We start from the raw sequence: 22,143 nt of genomic DNA on the forward strand, positions 1-22,143 counted from the left end.
ATTATATGTTTCACCAATGTATTATTCCATGTATTGCTGAGACATTTTCAAATGCATAACACATACATTTATTGTAATATGAAATGTAATCTATTGTAATATATTGTAATTTATTTCCTGTAATATATTGGTAAATATATTTTCTTTCCGTAAGGGCAAACACGATGCAAATAATAGAAATGAGAATTACTGATCATAAAAGATGATTGTAGTTCATCTGATTCACCACAGATGTTTGCATTACTTTATTATTATTTTTATTTTTTATTTTTTTTTGGCCATGTAGGCTCCTGTAAAAGCAGAGTGATTTTTGACTTGATTTATGATTTATTGCGCTGCACTTGAGAGATGAGCTGCACGGATGGAAATGAAAACCTCATTGCAGAGCATCGTCTCACTGCAGGTTTCTTACCAGATGTACTTTTTGAGAAATATTCCATCCATATCTCCCTGAAGTACCATCTGGTCAGATACTATTCCTCGCTTAATAATTAAACGTCTTTTTTTAATGAACAACAGCATCTGTGTTCGGCAAACAGATATTTATTTATTCATTCATTTATTTATTGCCGCAAAAATCAGTAAATACACCTGATGTTCTCCATCACTGCCATCGCCAGGTTTGGATTTAGGCGATTTTTTTTTTTTTTTTTTTTAAATTCACAGGAAGCTCTTTGTGAAGTATTTTGGGAAAAGAAAAGAAAGTGCAGCTCGAAAAGAAATAACTTCATCTGTGCAGTGGATGCAGCGTGGAGATATTTCTCAAATCCATAGATTTTTCTCTTGCAAGGTGAGGCGGGCGGGCGGGGGGGGCAAAACACCACCTTGACATTTACTGGGTCTTATAGGTGATAAGGGTCTGTCGCCACCAAGGACACACACTCCCGCAAACTCACACACACACACACACACACAGACATATGAAGTGCTGCGTCTCTTATTTTTCCATCACTGTTTCCATGGCGTTGACCTCATCCACCTGTCCATCTCCCTCCTCTCTGTCCATCCGCTGTTGCTTTTAATGTTCTCTCCCCGGCTCTGTGCTCGTCATTTCTCATCTCTCAGCCCCCCCCACCCCGCCCCGCCGCCTCACCCCATCCTCCCCCCTCCCTCCCCCACTGGTGGATTCGGTGATTTTCCACAGCTTTAAGTCGAATTGTACATCCAAGGCGGTGTAAGTTTCACGAAAGAGAGTGGGCAGCCATTACGAGCCCGGGGAATGCGTTTTTTTTTTTTTTTTTTCCAGTCATTGTCACACATAAATATGTATGAATGCTCCGCCGCTCAGGCTGATATTCATGATGCTCGAGTGAAAGTATGAAAGTGAGTGGGATGTTTTTAGAGACGCATGCAATCCTGTAACAATATAACATAAACTCGAGGCTAGAGTGCAAAGCCTCCGCCGACGCTTTGCAATTTCTGCAATTTGCAAACCGCCGCGCACGGCCTCTGCAGCCATTTACAGTTACAGTGGATTCTCATCATCATCATCACCATCATCTTGCTTTTCGCGTTCAGGCGCTTGTTTTTTTCTGACAAAATAGCACGTGAAGGCCCCAGATGTCGGACTTTGCCACCGGCACATGAACGCAGCATATCAGTCACGGCCTTAACAAAACATTAAGTGGCTAAAGAGACAAGAGAGCTGTGTTACTTTTGGAGAAACTCGGCCCTGACAGACGGACAGAAGGTGAAATCAGGTGAAGACGCAGCCTCCGTCCTCCCAGCTTCCCTTTGTGGAGGCAATAAAAATCAATCCCGCTGTAAGGCCCTCGGAGGCGGAGGAATCCCACTTTTATTGCTGCGCGGCGTTGGCTAAATTTAACGGCGCGCTGCGGATGTCCACCGTGTTATGACCAGCGCTGTAACAGTAAATAAAACTCTTCACATTGGACTCCATATAAACTCTGACTTATAGCACTTTGAGTCTGTTTACCATATATACTGTACACTCTGAACTCAAACAGCAGACTGCAGGAATCACAGCTGCAAAGAATCAACAAATCAACTTCCAGCAGTGAACTAAAACGCCTCATATCTTATTTATTTATTTATTTATTTATTTATTTATTACTTCATCATTTAATTTTTTCATTCTGGGTGTAAAATGGCTTTACTGAAACTACTTCTCAGTACTGTCTATAATTTCAAAATTTTGCCTTGATTTTCTTCAACGAAGATGAGACATCAGATGACATTGCCATGTTCTACGTTTTCTTTTGTAAGTGTTAAAAAGCTCCTCACGTGTGGCTCGTTGGTCTAGGGGTATGATTCTCGCTTAGGGTGCGAGAGGTCCCGGGTTCAAATCCTGGATGAGCCCTCGTCAGTGGTGACCTTGTACCCTCCACTTATCAAATGAAAGAGCAAACAAGGCTTTCTAATAGAATCTGTACACATGGTAGAACAGAAACGTTGTCACTTTCTACTGTGGGTTGTCTTTGCGTTGTTTTTTTTTTTTTTGGTATCGGCCCCTTTGCTGATTTTTGTTCACTAACCTAAGAAAGCACAGAAGTGGCACAAATTCTTGAAAATGCAGAAGGTAGGATGCTAGTGAAGTTTTGCATTGGCCGGGAATGACATTGCCATGCTCTACGTTCTACGCTTTGGAAATCCTTGTCACGCTGGCTGTGCCTGCAATAGAAGCTGTGCACATGGTAGAACAGTGACATGCTGTATGACTACTTACCAGAGTGTGTTGTGTTTGTGTTTTTTTTTTTTTTGTTTTCAGTCTCTTTGCTGGTGTAAAGAAACTGAGGAATATACTTTCATCAGGAAAAAAATGAAGCTACTAGAAAACTTTGACTTGGTTGTCAGCAGTGACAGCATATGTGTGTATTTTGCAAGACTTGACTTAATTATCATACTTGACTTAATTATCATGAGCACAGAAGGAGAGGCAGTTCGCAGGTTCTGTTTTGCAGCGTTCATTATCTTTTCTTTGGCATTTCACGGATGAAGGATGAGGATGAAGTTGAGCGGTGTCATTTTTTTTTTTTTTTACAACAAAAGAAAGTATAAATACAACTCAAATTACATCGATCAACACAGCAAAAAGACCAAAATTAACTAATGAACCACTTAGGCTGCAGCGGCAAAACAAACACGACTTGTAACATGAAATAAAGCGGCATAAAACGACTGAGCCGGCGCTCTCAGGGACGAAGAATAAAGAGAAGCTCCTCGACTCGAGTGCAGAGAGTGAGGCTGAGCACACCTGTGTCAGCCGCTCAACACACCTGTTTTTCCAGTACACTATTTTTGATTCCTTTTTGGACACTATACTTTTGGACAGGAATGTCAAAGTGTGCTGCATTACACAATAAATCATCTTTGCGGCATGAATCTTATCAAAGCTAGGGTGGTCAATAAAGTCCCGCAAATCAAAACTTATTCTTAACCCTTATGTCACAACTACAGTGACTCACTAATATTGGTTGTATTACAGTTCAGGGACAAAACGGATCCCGGACGAGCATCCATCCCTTATTAAGGAGACAACACAACACCCAGCAGTGGTACGACTCAGAGCAAAAGTAAAGGGAGTTAAAGTTATTTATTTACAGTGAGTTTGGTTTACACTTACAAAAACAAAAAAACAAACAAACAAAAAAAAAAAACATAAGGTTCTCTAAGTGGGGGAGGATGGAACTGAATGGTTGTGCCAAATAAATGAAATTAATATTAATATAACAAAATCAGGCCTGACTGGACTAAATCATGAAAATCATAAGAAATCTCCGAAACATACCCTTACGAAACAAAAATATATTGCAGTATATTGTAAAATATCGTGGTATATTAGATAATACATTCCCATATATAGTAACTAGTCTTTATATTTTCCAATATATCTGAAATGTGCAATTACTTATGTATTATTCCAGTTATTGCACATACATGTTCTTATATATGTACTTATATATAAGAACATGCATGTTTGAATATATCTGTACATATATTTGATGTACATGTTTCCATAAAATTTTACATGTATTTGAGATAAGTTACCATATATTGCCACATAAATGTGGCAATATATCTGTGCATATATTTCCAATACATGTGTAGGATTTATGAATATAAAATACAATATATTATGGGAAATGAACACATATATTATATATTGATATTAAATATATTGCAATATCTGAAATGCGGTATTACTTATGTATTATTCCAGATGTTGACATATAATATATTGATGCAATATATAATATATGCAAAATATATTATTCACCTATGTATCATTCCATGCATTTTCAAATATACAATATATTGCTATATATTGTTGTTCATATATTAAATGTAATATATTCTAATACAATACCATATATTTCATTGAATATATTGGTAAATATATTTTCTTTACGTAAGGTTACAGAGGGGCACCAACCACTACTCCTGGTGTATTTAGACAATTTTGCTCTACGTGGATGAAAAATGTACAGGATACCCCCAACTTACCTAAAGTCACCAACCTCCCACCACATAGCTTTACACAACCTACCTTTACACAGGCTGACAGCAGGACAACAAAAGAGAAGAGAGAGCAGGGAGGCTCCTTTTATAGAGAGCTCTGAAGTAGGATTGTCGTTGTCGTCGTTGACGCCTGGAGAAGGAGAACAGGGGGAGAGAGAGAGAGAGAGAAAAGCAAGAGGGAAAGAAAAGCAGGGAGAGGAAAACCACACAAACACTCAATGTGCTCCTGCTTGGAACATAACACTGAGGGACTGAGCTCCTGCGCTCCCCGTCATGTGACCTCCACCTCCGGCAGCGTGGGTTTAGTTCAAAATGTCGCAGCTGTGGCTTGCTGCTCAAGAATGATGGAAAAAAAAAAAAACAGGGAATTTGACTACAGAGCTAAACAAGAGTCGGTGGATGCTGCTGATTGGGTTCCTGTGAACTGGCCTTGTTGTTTTGTGCAGCCGTGAGCATGCAGAAAAACACAAATTGAGTGTGTCTGGCCGGTCTGGATTGGAAAAAGGAAAAGCCGCCCACACGTTTGAGCGGACGTGTCACCTCTGCCGGGCGACCTCCTCACCGTATCAGTGGAGAAAAAGGTCAAGCTTTTCTTCGTTCGGTGCCGCGGTCGGTCATACGAGCTGAAGTTAAGTCCATTTCCGAGGCGAGCCGTGCGGCCGTGAGCGCGCCGACCCCGACGCTACACTCCATTAGCCTTTGTATCTGTCACTGAAGAGAAATAAAGCACGGGGGTCAGCGTTCAAAAGTATTTATGGATCAAACCAGGAGCCGTCTGATTACTGGGTGACCGCTCGGCCTCCCGAGACGCGCCGCCGTCGCTCATATTCATACAAAATGAGACGAGAAATGTTGGATTTCTTTGTCGCTCTGGACACTCGCACGGCTTTTGGAGCTTTCTTGGTTGCCCGGTAGTTTTCAGATCCTGCATTAAATGAACCAATGCGCTTCATCTGATATTTTCTATATCATATCCGGGTGAAAACGGCCTCTGGCAGTTCATTTCGAGTCCTTCCCGTCATAGAATTTAACGGCTTTACACTGACAGACACAAATGTGAACGGAAACTGATGAAAATGTGTATTGAGTCACTGATGAGGCCTGCATGACCTGTTCTATAGGTTTTTCCAAATAAAGGTATGCAGTTAGGTTAAAAAAAAAATAATCATAAAATAAAAACCACAAGTGCAGGACTGGCATGCCTGCGTCTCTCCACTGAAGAATGCAACGAAAGATGTGAAGTGTGGTCTTGTCTCATTAATTCAGGAAAGAGATGCTGGTCTTTGGATTCCACGGCGAGGTAAAACACTAGCTCACTTTGCAGTTTGACCTGTGGAAGTCACTGCTCACACAGGAAGTGTTTATGTATTTATTCCTTGGTAGCCCATTGAGCTCGTCTGCCTTCATATAAATCCCTCAAGCAGAAAAATGCATGCACATTCTCCCCTCAGACTGTGTGTACACATGTGGTGTGGATGCTAGCCGCTGATCATAGAGCTGTCAGTTTGCAAAGTGATGTGCGACAGCGCGGACGGCCGAGGCGGAGCTTCTCGTCGAGATGACAGGAAGTGGCTCGTGGCTGCTGGCAGAGCTTCAGATTTACAGCATGCTGTATACGGGGAGGAAATATGGCGTGTGTAGAAGGTACAGAAATACACCCAGAGGTGCAAATAACATGCATCGTTATCTGTTTGTATTGTGGGATCAGACTCACAGATGGAAGCTGTGTACAGTGCAGACACGTGTGCAGAAAATATGTGCAGGTTGCATGCATAAACACGGAGCGGATCATGCCAAACGCTGCAGATGTGCGGAGCGCGGAGAGAGGGAGAGTCGGGGGGTGTGGTGGCAGGGAGCGTCCTGTGAGCAGATGGCAGCTGGCACCAGCGAGCCGCCCCGAAGCTCCGCTTGGTTCACCTTGGAGGGACGAGCTGGAGGCTGGAGGCGGGGGCTCCGGACCTCCACGCCGCGCAGGACATCACGGTGCCTCTGCTGCTGGAGGTTTTCCTGCAAATTTTAAACTGTTTGCTTCTCTATTTGCTCTTTGCCATTCTGCAATCAAAGGTCCTAAAGTCGCCCTCCACTCAGAAAATGTGTTTTTTCTTCTGTTTCTGTCCCCTAAAATGTGTCAGCTTGACTCTGTTGACTTGTTTGTGTGTGAAGTTCCTCCTCTGCTGAAGGTGGGGGTGTGTGGGTGTGCACGACCTGAAAATTGTCTTATTTTCCAAAAAAACAACAAGACCAAGTGGAAATGGCTGCTACACATGAACAATATTAGTGGAAGAGATTTACTGAAAAAAAATGTTTGTCATAGGGAGATTATGAAAAACGGCACGGCAGAATTTGCATATTCATAGATTGGCACATTTTTAATGAGGGCAGCATTTAGAGCTACAGTTAAGGCACTAAGGGATGTTTTTTTTTTTCATGGAGAAACTTTAAAAAGTGTAGTATTGATGAAGAGAGATTATGTTTGGGGATTTTTTTAAGGCTTAGTAAATGATTTTGCTGAGTTTCTGCTGTATTAGAGGGGTACACTGGAGAGAGGTTTGACGTGCGGGAAAGGCCCCGGGCTGGAGTCCAACCTTGGCCGCTGCAGCAAAGACTTGGTACACACTCCACCTGTTGAGCCACCTTGACTCCCTGCCATGTTTTTATCAATACGGTGCTAACAGAGCGCTGGGGGGGGGCAGAGCCGGGGCACCAGGTCCTCGCTGCAGCGGCCCGGGTGGCTGTGTTTCCACCCTGCACTCAACCTGATGCTGGTCTTGCATCTTGACTTTAATGTGAACTCCCAAACTGCGACCAGCTCCTCGTTGTCTTCACCGTGCGCAGAGCTAAAGGAGTGTAACACAGTTCTCGTTGCCCTGTGTGCACTTCAATTTTTAAAGAGATGCTCATAAGCTTCAGCAGCAGGAACCGCAGGCCCTCTGCTTAACCACGGCACAAGTATGAATTTATAAATTGGTCTTTAGTCAAGTAAAACTTTAAAGTGCAATATCACGCCAAAGTGTCCCAGCAGACTTTAGAACAGTAAAGCAACAAAACAATAAATGAGCACTGAAGGAACAGAAAAGAGGCTTAACTAGGATAAAAAATATAAATATAAGACAGCAAAAATAGCACAAAAAATATTAAGAAGAAGAGGCCTGAGGACATTAAGACTGATTTCAACAAACTCAAAGGCTTTATTCAGACTGCCAAATCTGTTTTTTTGTCACATCCAGATTGTATCCAGATTGATTTTACAAAGTCTAGACAGCAAAAAAAAACAAAAAACAAACTGATACGTCTCCGTCTGGACGCTGACATGAGATTTTAAGTCACTTGCAACGCGACACGGTGACGGCGTCAAATCCAGAGAGAGGGAGGAGCAGCAGAATCCCACTTTGAGGGCAGATTTCTGGACCTTTCTCCTGCTTCCTCTTTGGAAAGCCGCCTCACCAGCGTCTGGACACACGAATCTGATCTGTCCTCATGATGCCAGAAAAAACTTTGAAACATGTTCTCTGGTAGAGATGGGGGTTACAATTTAAGAGGATCACTGAATTTAAAACAACCAAAGGTTCGCACAACTCGAGAAAGCATGTGCGTCTCTGTTTGTGGGGTGCTGCTTGGACGAAATGACCAAAAGGGGTAATCATATATGAAAATTCAAAAGCATCTATAAACAATCAGTCATGGACATGTATCAGAGAGAGCTTGAAGAATGAGAATTGTACATACTTGGTATATTGTATTTTTGTGGCATTAAGTTGGTTTGCCTCTGGTAGGCTATTTGTATTTGTTTTGCATTGTAAAGCTGCCGTTACTTAAACTTAATCTAACGAAGTAGTAAGGAGGGGCAGGACTAGATAAGCATGGCTCAGACATATGATATGGTGTTTTGTAAATGAATGTTGTTACGACCCTGGCTCGTGGGCCGCAACATAAAGTGGAGACAGACGTCAGATTATACATCATTTTATTTCAATGAATAAAATAAGTTAAAATCTGGGGAGCAGTACAAATGACACAACTGTTTGTGGTGAGTGTGCCGCTTCCCCCAGGAGGCAGTTTCCCTTCCTTTTATCCACTCCTCCTCCTCAGGTGTGGACAGTTAAGCCAGTTTAGCCCAGACACCACCCAAGACTCTTGGCACTGCACTGCAGAGCCAATGGTTGTGCAGAGGGGGGCGTAACACATGTGTTTTGCATTAAGTGACTGTACGGTTCATTTCTATTCCGGTCGTTTGACTTTTTGAGAAGTAATTGTCAATTGATATGTTCAATCACTTGCAAAATAACGGTGCAGACAGTCTGTCTTAAAGATGTGACCAATCTGATTTAGCTGCAGTCTGAATGAAGCCACAGACCCTCCTCAGCACCGATGAGCCATCAATCCATTAAAGCTCAGGCGAAAAGGGCTTCAGGCATTGATTTTGGAGTGGAGGGTGTAGGAGGGGTCTTATGCTGTGGTTTGGGCTCGGGGCAAAGTCCAGCGTGGCCCCCCCTCAGCAGGCCTGGCCCCGCCCGGCCCCGTCCCGCCCCGCCCGGCCACAGAGCAGCGAGGTGTTAGAGAGCGGCTCGCTGACATTTCAGCGGCGACTATCTCTGTCTCACAGCTCCAGTGAAAAGTGACTCTGCTGCTCCTCTCGCCTCAGGCTCTGCCTCTCCGGACATCACTGTCAGATCATGTCCCTCCACACACACACACACACACACTCTCTCTCACACATCACACACACCTCATGCCTTGTCTGAGGTGCTTCAGCATTCCCTGTCAGCGGGCTCACTCCGTCCGAGGCTCTGAGTTGCTGCCAACATCAGGGAATATATCATTTACCGTTTCACACAAAATGTAATGTTGCAAATGGCCCGAGAGACACGTCGCATGTAAATATGACGTCTCCAAACCCCCCGCTGTGAGTGTGTGCTCTGTATCACAAGAGGGGAAACGTGATGCTCTGTTAGCAGCTGACTCTGTTTGAGCTCCATGGTGTTGATTCTGCGAGCCGTGTTTGATCGGGATCCAGATAACTCGGCCGCCGCCGCCGCCATCCTCGGTTGATTTCAGAAGACATGAAATGGCACAGAAATGTTTTTTTTTTTTTTTCCTTTTCCTTTCAAAGGTTTCTTTTTCTCCATTGTGCTTTTGCCATTTTTTTCATCCAAACAGTGTCACCCTGCTGATCCGATCCCGTCTCCCTCGCAGGTACATACGGGCCAGACGAGGGCTGGGCGTCGGCGTACCCAGAATGCCGAGAGAGAAACCAGTCGCCGATCAACATCGTGGATCAGGATGCCAAGGTGTCCACGGAGTTCCAGGAGCTGACTCTGGAGGGCTTCGACACCGAGTCCTCGAATAAAACCTCGATGAAGAACACGGGCAAGACAGGTAAGGAGGCCGCCGCGTTACTTCTGCTTTGGTCGGTGCACTTGACAATGTTTTTTTATTGTTTTTAACCCTGTAAAGCCTGAACTATGAAAGAATTGGCAGGAAATTCCAATTTTTTGAAACTGAACCCTTTATTTATGCTCGCTTATTAACCAGAACCAGGAAGAGAGAGCATATTAGTCCGGTTTTAGCTGCCCTACACTGGCTCCCTGTAACATTTAGAGTTGATTTTAAGGTTCTCCTACTTGTATATGAAGCACTTCATGGGCTGGGACCGAGCTACATTGCCAACTCCCTTATTGGCTATGCACCCCAAAGAGCACTGCGATCGTCTGCTGCTTATTGGTTCCCTACAACAGTCGAAAGAAAATTGGGGATGCCGCCTTTATTACTTACGCACCTAAGCTTTGGAACACACTACCTTTAGACAGGGAAGCCAGTTCACTAGACATCTTTAAAAGAAGATTAAAGACCCACCTTTTCACTTTAGCCTTTAACTAGCTCCTATTTTATCCCACACTGTTGTCTTTTATTGTTTTATTTGCATCTTTTGTTTTATTTCAAATTTTATTTCAATTTTTAGCCTTTTCTTTTTAATTCCACCCCGTGCTGTGTTTTATTCTTTTTAATGTTTTATTTAACGTGTTTTCAAATGTTCTTCTTTTTATTGTGAAGCACTTTGAGCTGCAATTCTTGTATGAAAGGTGCTATACAAATAAAGTTTTATTATTATTATTATTATTTAGTCCTATAACAAAATATATTAAAAAAATAAAAAATAAAAAAATATGTTATTACGCGACCTTTCTGGTGTATGATATATGACAGTACTTGAAGTGCCAGGGTGAACAGGGGACGTGTTCAAAGGTATACAACAGTATTTTGGTCAAGTATTGATTAAACTGAAAATGAAAAACTGAATTGAAAATGTGTATCATATATGATACAAATGGCTTTATAGGGTTAAGAGATGAAGAGTGACAGCTCAGAGTTATCACTTTCACTGCAAAGGACAACGTAAATGGTGTAAATAAAAATGAAAACCAGTGAAACCAGTGTCACACATTGTTCAACCAAACCTCTTCTCCATCAGATAAACCTGACTCTGTCGCAGGTCTAACCACAGGAATCCACACTTACCTTTACACCACTGTAACACATTTATAACTAAATACATCCCACAATGCATCAGGGGTTTGGAAGGCAGCAGTCACATGTGAGTGGAAGTGATCTGAGGCCGCGTGCAGCCTCTGTCATCGGGCAGCGAGCCCACTTTAAACGAGTCGCCTGTGATTATTTGCTTATTTATTTAGGTCTTCATTTGTTGATTTATTAATGCGTTCATGTATGATTTTGGCTGACCCTGTGCTTTTAATGTTTGTGGATGGCTAATTGGGCCTTTAATTTACATATTTATGTGTTTGTTTGTGTGTTTGTGTGTTTGTTTGTTTGTTTGATGGGGACGATGCTGCAGATTAAAATAGTGTCATCTCCACTGTGTTACATAACGCCGAAGCCTGGATGTTTTGCACATTTTGCACATGGAGATTACAGCGACTGCCGGGCTCCAAGTCCTCTCCCCGCTTAGGCTGAGACGGAAAAGAAAAAAAGAGAAAAACAGAAATCACAACGTTAAAATCAAACACACAACAAAATGCATGGAGAGATTCTTTATTGTCCCTTAACAAGGAAATTTGTCCTCACCAATCTGGACAGACACACAGATGTAATAAACACCCACACATGACAGCATGAAAAAAAAAAAAAAAAGAAACATCCATACAGAAAATATCCACATTCATGCTCACAAATTTAGCCCGTAGCAGCTGCAGGAGGGTTTTGTGTAATAACTCTGTGCAGAGGCGACAAAGCCGCTGGCATCGCGTGTCCGTTTCCAGGCCAGGGCCTCTGTATCTGTAATTTCCTATCCACAGTAGAAAATCGAAAGCAATAACTAAGTCAGGTATTGAGAATGTGTTGATATTTGAGTTTATTTGAGCCGTTCCTGTGAGTCTGCTCCTCTTTTGTCCTGTTTTCATGTTGGAAAAGGCGTTCAGAAGCACTCACAAGTCACAAGTTTTTTCTCTTTATGTCTTTCTTGGGTCATAAACGTCAGGAAGTGCTGCCACAGCTGGACACGTCTTCCTTTTGCCGTGTGTGTGTTGATAAAACCACAGTCTTCACAGTCTTCACACACACTGCTAATAATAATTATGACGCTGTCGTGCTCCTGCTCGACGACATCCTCTCCTCCCAGCGTCTCTGAAATTTTTTCCCCTTTTGGCTTCTGAGGTTTTGTGTTTTTCAGTTTTTTTCCACTCCGTGTCGTTTTGTTTTCTGTAAACTCTGGGTTTGTAAAGCCCTTTGAGACTGCAACAGTGATCAAGGACTAAATAAACCTGAACTTTAACAGCGACAGAGAGAGTAACTACAACCTGCTGCTGCAGTAGAAGTAGAAGTACTGTTCCTCTGCTGGTATGTGACTGCAGTAGAAGTAGAAGTACTGTTCCTCTGCTGGTATGTGACTGCAGTAGAAGTAGAAGTACTGTTCCTCTGCTGGTATGTGACTGCAGTAGAAGTAGAAGTAGTGCAGTAAAAATCTCCTGCAGTAAAAGTCCAAAGTGTCTCATGTCAAATGTCCTGGCAGTAAAAGTGACTGAGCTCCTTTTTCCAAACAGTAACTGTGTTAGCTGGGATCTTTTCCATGCAGTTAGAAAAGGAGGAGAGAACACGCTGCACACTACATTCAAATGATATTATCTCCCTTTTTCCACACTTATTCCACATTTTCACCATTTGAGTCTACATGCTTTTATTGTGAAAGGTCCCACAATGTGTCATTGATCATCTATTCTCTGTGATGGATCTGATTTAAAATGTAGTGTAGTGACAAAACTCAAGCAGAAATGAACTAAAGTAAAAGTCAAATGACTGACTAAATACTATATAAAATATATATGAAATATATAACATAAAATAAACTCATTTGCAGTAACATGAGGAAATGGAATTAGTTGCTTTAGCACTTTAGCCACTCACATGAAAAATGCAAGCCTCATATATCAGGAGGTGGTCATTTTTAACAGCTTGAAAGTCTGTACACAAAACATTTCATATTTCTACTTCTCCTTCACCACTTCTGTGCTCCTCCATCGCCTCTCTCCTTCCCAGTAATCATCCCGTTTGGCACAATTAAGATCCATCCAATATGTGCTCACAGGAGCTCACCGAGTCTGAGCCGTCGCTTTGCACAAAATCTGGCCAATCTATTTTTATCGCACAGTGTTTGTCAGTGTATAGTGCCGTGACAGATGACAATGCAGGGGGAGCGAAAGGCATAATTATGACATCTCTAATAATCCCGGCTCGTATCGGCAGGTGTCTGCGCGTCAGAAATCCGTCGCGTCGCATCCCGGCGCGTGATTATAAAACAAGACAGGTGCAATATGCGGCGAGCCATTTGTGATGAATTGTACACGGCCCGTTCTCATTCAGACACGACGCATCCGCATTAGTAGAAGTGCCATGGCAGGTGTCAGCGCCTGTGTGATTCAGCATCGGGCCATCTGCATTTGGCGCTGGCGTCTCGCGGATTCTCCTTGTCAACCGCAGGTATTTTTCACAATTCACAATCTGTCACTAAGATGGATGATCCTCAAGCCTCTGCCTGCAAATGGAGTTGAAAGGCTTTGGAGAGCGTCAGTGGGGGCCACAGGTGGCTGGCGTCACTATTGACAGCACTCGCCGTCCAGCCAGCCGCCCCATCGACTGGAATACCACCACCTCTCTGCTGCCGCGGGCAAACCTGTGTGTTCAGCACAATTATGTTTTACATCCCGTCATCTGTTTTCCTGCTAAGCGTCCGTGTGAAATTTTTTGCCGGGGGGTCGGCGATGGCGTATAGATTCGCGCCGTCGCATCGACCCCGTGATCGATTGCCCGCGGGCGATACCGTCGTAAGTGTGGTCCCTGTCCGCCCTTAGCCCCCTTAGATTCTGCTCTGTTTTCTTTTCTTTTCTTTCCTTTTCTTTTCTTTTTTTTTTTTTTTTTTTAGAGATGTTTATGTTCAGATTCAGATTCAGATTCAAGATTCAAGATGTATTCGTCACATGCATGAATGTACAGGTACAGCAGCAGTGAAATGTAATTGCAACAACTCCAGCACTGTGCAAGTAAAAAATAAAAATAATAATGATAATAATAATAATTTTTTTTTTTAAATAAAATAAAATAAAAAATAAAGATAAAATAGAAAGAATATATGACATTCCTATATACAATGAACAACCTGTATACAATATACAACAATATACAAAAGTACATGTGTTGTGCTCTCGTATATGAAAATGAAACTTAAACTTACAGACAGAGCTGAATCAATAACTAAGTCTGTATAGTTCACTGTATGAGGAATGGGTCAACGCAATAAAAGTTATATTTGCAACCCACATAACCATCTGCTTTAAATTTGACAGCTGCCCACATACAACAACCATACATCTGAATGTTTTGTATGGCTTTGTATGGTTTTTGTTGTGTAAAGTTTGATAACTGAATGTGACCAGTGGCACTTTGTTACCAAATAAATAAAAAATAAAAATGTTGATTAAAGTGACTTTATTAACAGTCGCTTAAGATGCCATCAGCAGCAAAAGACTGAGCTGAAATGAGTTGAAAATTAAAAAGCCAGGCTTTGCAGTTTCAAAGGGGAGGGCATCCCGCCTTATAATGTAAAGAGGGATGAATACTGGTCAGTTCTCAAAATAATATCACTCAGAAATGCCCAGTCACTCTTTTACCCAGTCATGACCCAAAATATAAGAGCATTTCACTTGTTCGTTTATGTTTTTGTGTATATTTGACATCAAAATATTAGATTCAAGGTGAGCGTTACAGTTTTTCGGTCTCCTCTCCTGTTGGTTTTATCTTTCCTCGGCCTCGTCCTTCACACTAAGACACAAAGTGGCGCGCCGTCCCGTTTCAAACGGCACAGTCTGCCTTTAACAAACCTTCTATAGCTGCTACTCAGAAAGTACCAAGAGGTTCAAATGTGAGTCGTGGAGAGTTATGCTTCAGTTTGTACAGTCTCTCTCTCTCTCTCTCTCTCTCTCTCTCTCTCTCTCTCTCTCTCTCTCTCTTCACTTCAGGAATACCTGAAAAGAACGCCGTTCCTGGAATGACTTGGCATTATTGAATATTTTTGCTGATGTAGTGTACTGTACACTGTTAGGGGCAGTTTGCACTGATCTAAAAAGCGCATCATTTTTTTTTTTTTTTTTTTTACTGATGCCGTTTTACTTGTCACACATTTCAAAACAGTTGACTGCTCATAGGGCTGAACAGACATTATTCTGAAACCCCAGTAGTCCGCAAAAAGTCCCATAAAGTAAAAGTCCAAAGCGTAAAACAAACATCCATTATTCTGAAACCCCAACAGCCTCAGAAACGTCTACTGCATAAATTTGGTTAAGTTTAGGCAGGCGGTTCCTCAGGGTAAGGTTAGAGTGAACAGATATGGCTGCAAAATTTGGTATAATCAATAATAATAACTCAGCATTCAGAGCGATGGGCGTTTGTTTTCGGGATAACAGCCCATCGGCTCATCGGTTTTTGGCTCAGTGGGGCGTTTTTGGACCTCTGGGGTTTTGGAAAATGGGACCTCTGGCCAATGGCATGGCATCGGCCCTCTGTAGTCCACCACAGGGAACAATTTGCATGTGTTATGCCACGTTCATGTCATATGGTATTGACCTTCAGTGCCACTTTTTGACTTGAGAATAGTGTTCACATCAATATCTAACCCATAACAACCGCTGGGATTCTTGTCTTTCACCTAAAGCTCCAATATATCCAACAAGGAGATAAAGCATCTGGAAAACGATGACCAGTAAATAAATCCCAACTCAGTGCTACGGACATCATGCATGCATTTTTTTTTCTAACCAACAAAATAACTTATTTTGTTAAATGATCAGTTTAATGGTCTTTTGATACAGACGTGAAGAATGAATGCTGGCTGACTTTACTCTCCGACGTGAACATGTGCGAGTCGTGTCGATGGCGATCTGTCCGACCTTCATCTACCTGTCAAACAATCAGACGTGCGGTTAACACGACTGAACCGCGCGGCTGTCACTGTTAGGTCAGGTGTAAGTCATTTATTCATAATCTGACATCGGCCATCACACACTGGAGATGTAAGACGCCGCTGTGATGATTGTGTGCTGATTGCCGTCTCTCTTCCGTGGCCTACAGCCCCTCTGACAGCAGCTGCAGATCCCTGTCAGCGGAAACAGAAATAGCAGGCTGTGTTTGCATTACAGTGCGCATTAAAGTCCCTAATTTATTTAAATAGCGCTTTTCCCAGAGAGAACTCACAAAGTGCTTTACAAGTTATAGGTACAAATGCACAAAGATAATAAAACAATATACAAATGCAATACAAAGGACATATAAAATACAATAAATGGCAATAAAAACAATAGAAACAATGTACAAAGGCGATACAAGGAAATACAAATACAACAGTGGCGTCATCCTATGGGACAGCCAGTCTAAACAGATGTGTTTTGAGGCGCTTAAAAAAAAAAATATCATCCTGACATCAGGAACGTGCAGGTCGCCAATCAGTGCCAACCATATCCACCTTTCTATACGATGTGGCTTTAATATGTATCATCTACCTTGATTGCAAAGTGTGGCTGTAAATGAGTCACTGCAGATTCACTCTGTTTGAGCAAATTAAATCCTTAAATCCTGAAATTCAAGCCGCTTCCTCAACAGCAGCGAGTCGGCGTCCAGAGAAAGCTGAACTCCTCCCCTCCCATTCCTTTTGTTTTCTTTGATTTTCTTTCTTTCTTATTTATTTTATTTTTACTTTATTTTATTTTATTTATTTATTTTTTTTGCGGTATAAAACATCACAGAGCAGCCAGGTCTGGTAAACCTGAAGGTGCTGTCTGCTGTTTATTGATGTCCCCTTTCAGGATTTCTGGGTATTGAAGTTCAAATTGTTTCTAGCAGCTGCCAGCAATGCGAGATTGCCAGAGTGCAGCTTTAAATTATTATTGGCTGAAGTCTAGTTTTCCATTCTTGGATTGCCTGGGCCAAAAGAAGGTTTCTCATTTTCTCTGCTGCGCCGCTACGTCTAATAAATGTAGAAAAATGTGCGTCGGTGGCTTTCATAATGACACTTAGAAACACAAGTAAATATTGGCACATGACAACCGGGGAATAACAAGACCTAATGTCCAGCGCAACATAAATCATAGACGGTGTGTGTGTGCACATATCCTTCTATAAATATACATTCACCCGTCAGTCACCGTGAGGTTTCATGCGGCATGCAGTGCAGTTACAGCAACAGGAAAGCACGGCGGGTCCTGCAGTACACTGGAGCAGAGTGCCATGAGATAGTTAGACTGAGCAGGCTGACATGCATGAAATGAGTAATGAGTGTAATATAAAGCATGGGAATAATCCCCGAGGCTGAAGTGGCATAGAATACAAAGGCATGCACAGACATTATGAGCGGTGCAAGACTGTGCAAACAATGCTGGGAAATAATAAATAGGATGCTGTAAGCTGTAACAGTAGTAGGAGTGTAGCCAGTTTTATAATGGGAAGTGAAGGGAAGTCTTAGGAGAGCTGGTTAACTTGAATGACAGCTGCAGGGAAGAAATCGAGGTGACTGCCGGTCTGCTCATGATGCAGATTGGAGTTTTAGTTCTACAAATATTTCCGGAAGGCAGATTGCTGCTCTGGAGGCAGAAATAATCTCATCGGTGGAGCTGAAGCTCAATGGCCAGAGCCAAAACAAAGATGGCAAAGATGGCGGCCCACAGGCCAGCCGCAGTGCGAGCTCTTATCATTTACTTGGTGTTTTTGTTCCTGTTGGATGTCAGAATATCACTTAGTATAGTGGTGGAAAAAAGTTTTCGGACACCCCAGGCATTTGTGAAATATTGCATTAAGAATCACTCTTAGGTCTTCAAGTGCAATTTCTTGTAGTACAGTCACAGCCAAAATACTAAACAAATCCTAAAAAAGCCATTAAAAACTTCAAATTGATTGGTTCCATAAAAATACATAAGAAATTTGGAGTATTGGATCATTTTGGTACCGGTGATGAAGGTCGTTCTTTTTATTAAAAGACACAATTTTTGTTGCCAATCTTGGTGTCTATATAAAGCCAGCACATCTGAAAGTTCTTCAGACACAAAAATGGCTAAAACAAGGAACCTAACGCAGGAAACACGCCTGAAGATAAGAAGATTCTCAGAAGATTCTCAGAAGATTCTCAGCCAGGAAGGGTACAGCTGCCGCCAGATAGCCAGGAAGTGCAGATGCAGTCCTTCAGCAGGTGGATCCACTCTGCAGAAACACAGACGAACCAACAGCTTGGAAGACAAACCAAGATCTGATACTCTTTACCGGCACTGGAGACGGACCCTTAAACCTCCATCACCATCTCTGCACGTCCGCTCGCTCAGCAACAAGATCAATGAGCTCCTGCTACTGATCCAAACCACGCTGGACTTTAAAAACTGTCTGGGATTACATTGCACCGGGCCGGCACGTCGGCAGCACTCAGCCAAACGTCCCAAGGAGGCGGCATCTGCTCCATGATCAATGTCCGCTGGTGCAGTAATTCCACCGGTCTGCATTAGGATTGCTCCCCCCCAACTTGGAATACATGTCCATCAGATATAGATCATACTACGTGCCAGGAGAGTTGGTGTCACTGTTTACATCCCACCCAGGGAGGCCAAAGAAGAATCACAATCAACAAATCGGCTGCTTCGCGAGACAGAATTGAATTTTAGATCGCTGATTGACTGCGGCTCACCGTTCGAACGCAGGTGTGGTGATTTAGTGGGTCCAAGCTTCTATAGACAGAAAAACAGAACCGCCAAACCACAAAGTAAACCTGTTAAAGGCTGGTCCTTCAACGCAATCGAAGGGTTCACAGGCTGCTTCGAATGTACCGACTCGAACATCTTCAGTGAGTCCGGGATACATCAGATAAATACTTCTTTGAGGGAAGCTGGATATCGTTTTATGGAGACTGTCAAAAAAACGATCCATAGCTTGTTCGCACAGCAGCTTTTTACGACCTGTAGTTTGTTTTAAAGCGACCTCTAGTGGCGCTGTAAATAAAGACACTGTGGCGTCGTATTAAGAGAGAGACAGTCCACATAAAGAAGTCGGTGAGGTGGTGGACGGGTGAATCAGCACGACAGCTCCGGAAGGGTTCCTTTTTAGGTAGCTAACATTAGCAAGCGTTTCGTAACCTTAACCATGACCTCCTCCTAACCTTAACCAAGTAGTCTTTGTGGCTAGTGAATTAGCTCACTCGCTAGTGCTCAGGAAATGCCACTGCGGGTCACATTAGAGTGTTGGAACAAACAATATGGTCGTATGGATTGGACGGCTGGTTGCATTTAAGCCAGTGAGGTGTTATCACTGCAAAAACTCAAAATCTTACCAAGATTATTTGTCTTATTTCAAGTCAAAAATGTCTTATTTCTAGTCAAAATATCTCACTACACTTAAAGTAAGACATGATCACCTCAGAAGTAACTTGTTTTTAGACAATTTTCTCTTGTTTCAAGTGAAAATTTGCTTGTTTCATTGGCACAATTTGTTTCTTGTTTGTAGCTAATTTTCACTTATTTCAAGTGAATTTTCACTTTTTCCACTGGCAAATTTTGCCATTGAAACATTTACTTCTGAGGTGATCATGTCTTATTTTAAGTGTAATGAGATATTTTGACTAGAAATAAGACATTTTTGACTTGAAATAAGACAAATAATCTTGGTAAGATTTTGCGTTTTTGCAGTGATGGCAACAGTAAACGTTGGTTTACACATGAATTTTGCTGGAACTGTGGAAGAAAAGTGAACGTACTGCCTGTTCTCTCTGCAGCTCTGCCTCTGAGATGTTTGCAGAGCACCAATCTGTGGTCACAGTCACCCTAACAAGTTTTCCTAACATTATCTATGGGGTATTTAAAAATGTTCATGGTATCATATTCAGTACCATGATTTTTATTGTGCAACAGTTACTGGCATTCTGATGAGTGCCAGTATTTCACAGGACTGGCACTCAGCTGATATACAGTAATGTTCAAGTAGACAGAACCACTTTTCAATGCAGAGTAATTTCACAGCAGCTATTCTTTTCTTTCTTTCTTTTTTTTTTGTTGGACAAAATCAGTGATGAAATAATAATGAAACTGTGGCAGAATACACTGGAGATGGTGGTGCACCGAGCGACCGAGTGCCTGGGACCACAGCACACCAGCTCTGGCATCAGTGCAGCCCTGCCTCTCCTGTTGTATTTCCTAAGCAAAATGCCACATAATCCTTGCTGTTTATTAAATCGTGTTTCTAACAGTGCCGCTCCTCGTTGCAGCTGGAGTGTTAATTACACTGTCATCCACTCAGGCAAGTGTCGACTTAGTTTGAAACACTCACTCTGAGGAAACAGTGAGGGAAATTACAAAAGACGCCTCCTGCAGCTGTTTATGTATTAGTTCTCGGGGTTCGAGTCGGATGATATCAGAAAGCCAGCTGATCTGATTTCGAGCTTTACGCAAGTTCATTTCTCATGAAAAATGTTGCAGCAGTGGAGCAGGTACAGTTAAAGGGAGAGTGTTTTTAAAAGTCATACAGAAACAGGTCAAAGGCCATGTTCGCCACAGCTTTAAAGTGCTAGTTCAGAGTTTTACACATGCAGGTGTGGTGGTAGTTGTTGGTGCTTCCATGTCCTGAGAACAAGAGCTTCACCAGGAGTGCACCACTCCAAAACGAATGAAGTGGACGCAGACCGGAAAACAACATGAGTCTGAGCAGCAAACACAAAGTTGAAAACTGTTTTCGAGGATGCACAAAGACCCCCCGCGTTTTGGTTTCACTTTCAAGCCGCTCTTTCCAGCCTCCTGGTTTCCCAAAAGGCAGAACTAATGTCTGCCGTAAGATAGTCCAGACATTTTGGCTTTCTGCCGTCCCTTAATGGACCAAACTTTATAGATGCATTACATTACAGCAGACAAACAAACACCGCTTTATGTGTCAGAATGTCAGCTATCACTTTTTATCACGCGCTGCTGTTTTTGTCCAGAAACTCGGCGGCATCATGGATACGACTGCGGCTGCGAGCTCGGTTATATTTGGGCATGTTTACACTTGTCCAACCTTTTCTCATCACACACGAGAGCAAATTCTGCAGACCTCTCTCGTGTTTGATGTCAGGCATCGTGCTTCATACAAGCTTGTTTTTGGCTGAGCAGATGCACCACAAATGTATGTGATTTTTTTCCCCCTTGTATTCTTTTGTTTTTCTTTCTGCTGTCATGGGCATGATGTAGCAGGAAGTAATTGCCTAAACAAAGCATTACGACCATTAATACAAGCAGTGTTGCAGCGCAGTGTGGAGACAGGGCTCTGGTGTGAAAAAATCAATACTGTCACTGTGCTGCGGGCCAGGCAGAAGGCTTTGGGGCAGGCGTGCTGGGCCGCTCACAGTCCCTCCTGGCCCTCCTCCAGCCCCGGGTCGCACTGTGGATAACAGGCTGGATGCTCTCCTTGGAGGAGGAGGAGGAGGAGGAGGTGGACAAGAGCCAGTGTGTGACAGTGGACACTGGGATGATTTCAAAGATTGCCCTGTAAAACTGGACCAGAAAATATGCCACTGGTTGTGAAACATTAGACCTCTTCTGTTTGCTCCAGGAGGAAAATCCTCTGTTTGGCATGTTTTCCCCGTTAACCCCGCCGCTTCCTGTTGCACTGAGGATGTCGCTGCTTATTCTGCTTCCTGCTGCCTGGCATTTGAGCCGGAGCAAAGACAAGAGGCAGGAACAGGCCTGAATAACAGCCAAAAACACTCTCTGACCAGGGAGGCGACTGTCAGCGCAGTGGAGCTGGAATAAATCTGTCACTTTAAAACTAAAAACAGTTCCTGCCTCATGCAGGGATCCTGAACCCTCAGAGGCACACAAAACCCCCTTTATTTCTTAATAGAAATAAAATAAATGCAACAACAACAATAATAATAACAATAATTAGCAATAAAATATATAAAATGCATAAATGAAAATAAAAATGGAAAACGATACAAAATAAGAAAAAGTCAAGGAAAAAAATCTAAAAATATATAAAAAATGTCACAAAATATAATGCAAAAATGTAAAATAAGATTGGAAAATATACACAAAAATGTAATATATATATTTTAAAAAGCATACAAGAGTCTGTGCTTTTCTGCAAAAAAAAAAAAAAAAAATT

At 42.4% G+C, this 22,143-nt stretch overlaps 1 protein-coding gene and 1 non-coding gene across 3 annotated transcripts in view; both read left to right on the forward strand.

Moving 5' to 3' along the window:
- LOC115358974 (receptor-type tyrosine-protein phosphatase gamma-like) overlaps positions 1 to 22,143 on the forward strand; it is a 528,184-nt gene that overhangs the window by 308,670 nt on the left and 197,371 nt on the right. For both annotated transcript variants that reach the window (XM_030051157.1, XM_030051156.1), the window contains exon 3: positions 9,673 to 9,855. In XM_030051157.1, coding sequence (XP_029907017.1) covers positions 9,673 to 9,855 — 183 coding nt within the window. The remainder of the gene's footprint in view (positions 1 to 9,672; positions 9,856 to 22,143) is intronic.
- Positions 2,249 to 2,320, forward strand: trnap-agg (transfer RNA proline (anticodon AGG)). Its single transcript has one exon. It is a non-coding gene; the product is annotated as a tRNA-Pro (tRNA).

Source organism: Myripristis murdjan, chromosome 5 (assembly GCF_902150065.1).
Source record: "Myripristis murdjan chromosome 5, fMyrMur1.1, whole genome shotgun sequence".
NCBI lineage: Eukaryota > Metazoa > Chordata > Actinopteri > Holocentriformes > Holocentridae > Myripristis > Myripristis murdjan.